General features: G+C 35.9%; 1 protein-coding gene across 1 annotated transcript; it reads left to right on the top strand.

The window, feature by feature from the left end:
* The first annotated feature begins 815 nt into the window (after window positions 1-815).
* Window positions 816-4,963, top strand: LOC116806499. The gene is made up of 3 exons (XM_032743144.2): window positions 816-1,096; window positions 1,211-4,152; window positions 4,211-4,963. The coding sequence occupies exons 1-3, from the start codon at window positions 1,036-1,038 to the stop codon at window positions 4,274-4,276; spliced, it is 3,069 nt and encodes a 1,022-aa protein (XP_032599035.1). The 5' UTR covers window positions 816-1,035; the 3' UTR covers window positions 4,277-4,963.
* The last annotated feature ends 1,501 nt before the right edge of the window (window positions 4,964-6,464 follow it).

The raw sequence follows: 6,464 nt of genomic DNA, 5'->3' as shown, positions 1-6,464 counted from the left end.
TATTATGCCGAGAACTATGCAATGTTTTTGTGTAATTCTTGCCTTTAAGCTGAAGCGTAAAAGTATGCACATATTTCAGCATTTTTATATAAATTACTCTCTCTCATTACCAAGAAAACAACCAAATTTCAGTTGGTAAGCATATGAACCAAAAAAAACAGAGAGAACATATGAACAGCAACAGTCAGCCCAGCAAGAAGATGACGAACCAGGCAACTTATTAGTGCTTGGTCAATAAACCATAGATTTTTTAATATCAGGCTGTGAGCACAACTCACTCAATGAATTGTTTACAAGCGAAACAACAATGCGAAAAGACCGTGTTTGTAAAATGAGTAAATATATAACGAACAGAAAGAGAGAATTTTAGTTTCACTCTTGCTGTCCTATGATTCACCACTTATCGTTTGCTAGATAGAAAACTACTCTCAGAGAATTTAAGACTCGTACTTGCCGGCTGTTGCTTTAGTTCTGCTGAGCGTTTTAGCTGTTGAACACATCACGCGCGCGCTAAAAAAGTAATATATACAAACATCAATATTTATATAAACATAAATTCATTCATTCTGTTGTGGCACTTAGTTATTTCATTAAATAAATTATTAATATATACAATTTATTATGTGTCGTTGGTCCCATTTCATTTCATTCATTTTCATCGCAATCATAGTCATCGACTAACTGGAATGCGTATTACATTACATTTATGACTCTTATCGCTTTTTGATGATTTTCTTGTGGATATAAAGGTTATTGTTATGTTTGCAGCTTAACCGAATCTAAAAATAAAATATGACAGATATGTTAAGTCGCGACTCCCATTTTGAGATTAATAAAACTTATTTTAGCAAATCTTCTGAAGTTATTGTTGACTTTGCCAAGCACTATGAACGACTGGGGACATTACCGCAAGAGGACAAAAACATATTCTGGAAAGCGTATATCGATGCACTTAAATCGAATATCAATCTAAACAGTATTGTATTAAAACATATTTCACATACGTCGGATAACGATCATGGGCATATATTCACTATGCTTGTACTTGCAATTCAAAATATAGGCAGTATTAAATTCTTGGATATTAATATGAAAGGTGAGATTTATTTTTATTATTTAACGACTCATACTTATTTATTGATCACACATCAATATCGAAGTAGATATACATACAAATATAATGTATATAATATATACATTTTATTTTTAGGCTACCCCCTTGACAGCTTCCAAGACTTCCGAAATCTTACGCATCTATGTTTAAATGTGAAAATGGACGCTCTGAAATTGGCTGAATACTGCAAGACAAACCCTAACTTGATCAGTTTAAAATTTATGAATAGCGAAATATGCGGAAAGTTGAGTGACATTCTGCCATATTGTAATAATTTGCAAACACTTGCATTTATGGTCAAGAGTGACTTTGACAATTCTGAATACATATCGTTAGCTCAATTGCCAAAATTATGTGATTTACATATTGAAGGGGAACACAAACCTGGTTCTCTAAACACACTAATCAAAGCATTGGCAAGAAAAGAACCAAAAACTCTTTCCAAACTTGTGATAGGTGAAGCGTCTATTGATTGTGCTGAGATTGCAGAAGTCTTAAAAATACATTCCTTAGAGGAATGCCAATTCAGTGGAATCGCAGGCAATCACTCAATAATTTTTGCCCCAAACTCTGCACAATTGACGTTGTGCTTTAAAACCGATATTGATATTATCGACTTGGCTGATCTCGTAAGTTTGGTCGATTTCACTTCCTTACTTATTGTTGGAACTCCCAGGAGCGGCACTTTAAAGACACTATTTAAGACAATTTGTTCACAAACATCGCCGAAGTTAAAAGAGTTGAAATTTACGACATTTGAAAGTTTTAACAAAGATGTGGATGTTAAGAAATCTAATCAGTACCATGATACTGCATTTTCAAACTCATTCAACAAATTTGCTTTCCTAAATAATGAAGAGGTAATTGAGATTATAAAAATTAAATCACTAAGAGTTGCAGAGTTGCAAATCGGAGATGCGCAAACTATTGAAGATCCATCACAATTATCAAAAATTGAGGAATTATACATAAGAAAGAGCGAAGGAGGATCTCTGAAAAATCTTTTCAAAGCATTTGCAATGCAAGATTCTTCAAAGCTTACAATATTGACCATCAGCGGATTCCCTCTTGATTCCGAAGAGATTTTGGAAATTGCACAAATTAAATCACTAACTCAATTGGAATGTGGATTTTCGGATTTGAAAAGCATTAATCTCTTGACACAACTGAGACAACTAGAATTGCTTTGTATAAGCTCTGAACATCCGCTTACGGACATTTCTGAAGCAGTTTTAATGCTTTATGTTGCTTTTAATGGAGATATCAGTATATGTTCTGCCGAAAGCCGCGTAAATATGAATAAACATTTAAGAGCGCTATTCTTAACAATGTCGAACAATATAAATTCTTCAGTATTCGTACCACTGTCAAATTTGCCCAATTTGTCGAATCTTATCATATACGGAAGTCATGGGATCAACTCACTGATGCCACTGCTTGAAGCATTTGCCTCTAAACAATCTACGGTTCTTCAAGAACTATCTATTGAAATGGATGCCATAAGTTATGAAGAAGCTTCGCAAATTGCTAGAATAAAAACCTTAAGGCATTTAGACTGTGGATTCTCTGATCCCAAAAGCATTAAGCTCTTGCGATATTTGCCCAAGCTTGAATCATTAATAATAAATTCGATGCATGATCTGCATGAAATTGGAGCCGGTGTTTTAAACGTTCTAACGGAATGTGCAAATGAAGTAACAGTTATTCGATTTGGAAGACAGATCACTTTCAATAAGAGCCTTGGAAAACTCATCATTTCGAACATTTCTTACGACAATGAAGTCTTCGACGCTGAGGAATATGCTTTGCTTGCTGAACTATCAGACTTGAATACTTTGCACATAATAGGAGAACACAAGAGTGGGTCGTTCAAATATCTATTCAAGGCACTTGCTGCTAAGAAACATTCAACTCTCCAGGAATTAATCGTAGAAGCCAAAAGCAATCATAAAAAAACCTCAATTGATTTGGAAGAAACTGCAGAAGTAGTCAAAATATCGACCCTCAATAAACTTAAGTGTGGCTTTTCAGATGGAGAATGCATTGATTTCTTAGCGCAACTAAGAGACCTTCAAGAGCTTGTCATTACAACAAATCCAGATGGTGCTCTAGTACACCTACTCCATAAGCAGGCTTCACGAAAATCGTCGAAACTTCAATGCCTGTCTCTAGAAAACAAAACACTGTCACCTGAAGAAACTGTCCAGGTTGCAAGTGTTAATTCATTGAGAAAGCTCGCCTTTGGATTTCTCGACGGGCGGAATGTAGAATTAATAGTCGGATTGAATAAATTGGAAGAACTGACTATTGCACTATATGAAGGTACCTCAATATCACTTCTTTTTCAGACATTGGCTTCCTCAACAACACTGCAATACTTGAATATAGAAAATGTTCCCATATCATACGAGGAGACAATGGCTGTTATTGAAATTAAAACCTTAAAGCGCTTGAATTGCGAATTCACAAACATAAATAGCATAGAACTTTTAGACCAATTGCCTGAACTACATCAACTCGCCATTACATTCCAGCATAATGATAATGAGATCATTGAAACTATAGCGCAATTAAAAAAATTAACGGATCTTGAAATTACATCACCAAAAATCGGGTGCTTGGCACAGCTGTTTAAAAAGTTATCATTGAGATTGGAACCGACTCTGCAAAGCGTGGTAATCAAAAATAACGACAGCAACTTAAAAGAGATGGAACAAATTGTAAAATTGAACTCACTTCGAAGACTACAGTGTGGCATATTCGAAGAAGAAAACTTGTCATATTTAATACATTTAAGGAATCTAGAAGTGCTGGAAATAACATCCTATCATAACTTGGAAGATATTTCCAACTACCTGTTAATGATTTTACAAGAGTGTTACAAACTAAAAACTATAGGTTTCCATTATTGCACTCGATATGTCAGTATTAAGCTCTTCAGTGATATTATGAGGATCCTTAAAGAAGTAAGAAACGCCAATAAGCAACCTCCATTACTGTTACGAATCCCATACTTTGGAGGTTTGACTCCGGAGCAAGTGAGTATATATAAGAAATACTTGGATACTTTATTTAAATTTACATTTTATATTTCAGATGACTATAGCTGATGACAAATATTTGATTATATCTAGATTTACTGAAGACTCACAGTCTTGCTAGTTTACAAGGCAGAAATAGTGTTTAAATTAAGTGAAAATGTTAGAGTTAAGCATTTTCTTGAGTTCTATGCATACCAATATATTTTCACTTAATTTTTTTATATTTTTTTTTATTGACATAAATGCCTGGCTAAACCAAATTACATAATAAGCCTTTGAACATTTGCAAAGTTATCAGGAGCAAAAACGGAACTGTCGCCAAGAACCTTTCTCCCTTCCACACAAAATACCTCAATCCCAACTAAGGAAACTCTCCAGTTTTTGGTGTTTTGTGCGAAATGAATTCAATTAAACTAATTCAACGGATAAAAAGAGCCGAAAAACAATTGGAGCAGGCAAAAGCAAAAGCCAAAGCCAACATTTTTGTTAAGGAAAGGGGAAAAAGGGAGACGACCAAACTAATTTGTGCACCTTTGGAATCGTTGGTAATAAATTTAAGACTAATTAGGTAATGAAAGTACGTAACTGATGGCGCTTCCAACGCTCTTAAGCTGTCTGTTCTTAAAATTTAGCCGTCATCGTTGTAAATAAATTTTTATGCAGATCAAAAGGAATAAATGTACTTGTAGCGTATATACCCTTTGCCAACATCTGAAATCTAACGAGCATGTAAATCACGCACCAGCACATTGGCAAACAGCCACACACACACACACACACACAAACATGCATACACACAGGCAGAGATATACACACACGTCACAGCACGGATATATATGTATATACAAGAGTCGAGTCGAGGCATAAATCACAATTTCTTAGCCATTAAGACGAAACCGCAAAGATTTGCGGCACTTCTAAAGTTGATGATGAAGCAAAACCGTCAGGACTTTAGTCCCTAACCACCAGGGGCCTTGGATTCGAATATGCTGGGGTACGAGTACGACTGTGGCAACGAGGCCAAAGAATGCAAAATCCCGAGCACTGCCACAAACTGAAAAGTTTCACAGAATGAACTAATATTAAACAAAAAAATAACATGTGTTCGCAATATAATTTAAAAAATTCCAATCATTTTATCTGCAATTAAAACCTAATATGTTAACTGAGTATTATTATTACTAAGTTATTATTAGCCACTAAATTGATTTAAATTTAAACGCGGATACGAACACCTCACTCAAGAATCCGCTAAATATTCCAAGCTCACATCAATTACCTTAGCTATAAGTTAATCTTTGAATTTGAGGCAAAACCATAAATTGTTTGCAGTGTAAAGCGCAAAGACATGGCTCAACAATTTCTTGCTTGTTGCTAACAGGACAAGAGCCGTCACGACATTTTGAAGAAGCCAACAACAATTTTTGGCACTCGCGGCCTTAGATACATTTGTATAAGCGACCGCAGCTGAGGAGTTTAATAATGCTCCTGGTTGGGCTTTTCATGCAAGTATATATGTAAAAATGTATAAATATGTTGGTGTGTTTGGTTATATTTGTGCATTAGTAGTACATATGTAACAATCTCCTCATGGTATGGGAGTCATGGTTAGTTGGTAATGTGCGGCAAATGTTTTAAATCAAATGTCGAATTAGCTACTTTACGAGCCACTGAAGTTTTTGGCAGCATATCCGTTGTAGCTTAAAGTACGGCGTGGCATTTTCTTGGTATGTGGCAGCTTTAATTTCCTTTCACTTTACCAAATAGCCGCAAATAAATTCCGGCTACATTCTTTGGAAGCGTGAGACAAGAGCAACCAGTAAATTACATTTGCACGACGCTCCTCCGACCCGCTAACAAATTGCTTGTGTTGGTCGAGTATCTGAGTTGGTGGCCTAAAAGTAGGCAGCAGTTGCTCGTAGGCACCTAGCTACCTGCTATTTTCTTCACTTTATTTCACACTTTGCCCCAAACCGAACACATAAGGTTTGTCCATTTTATCTTGTTGCCCCCAAAAACTGTAACATCGAGTGAAAAACTTTTCTCAGCTGTTTGGGCTTTTGCTTTTGCTTTTGCTTTTAGATTGCCTACTTAGTCACTTACCAGCGACCCAGTTACACTTTCTAGCACTTTATGCCACCTGGACATGATTGTGAGTGTATGCGTGTGTGGGTGTGAAAGTGCCTCTCTCTCTCTCTCACTGTCTCTCTCTCTCTCTCTCTCTCTCTCTGCATGCCTGGCGTATGTGAAGTAATTCAACTATTACGGCTGCATTTGTTGCTGCCAGGCTGACAACAAGATAAATTAGG

The sequence above is a fragment of the Drosophila grimshawi genome, unplaced genomic scaffold, assembly GCF_018153295.1.
Source record: "Drosophila grimshawi isolate 15287-2541.00 unplaced genomic scaffold, ASM1815329v1 contig_44, whole genome shotgun sequence".
NCBI lineage: Eukaryota > Metazoa > Arthropoda > Insecta > Diptera > Drosophilidae > Drosophila > Drosophila grimshawi.
Note: the sequence above shows the minus strand (reverse complement) of the source record. Positions and strands in the feature narration are given on the sequence as shown.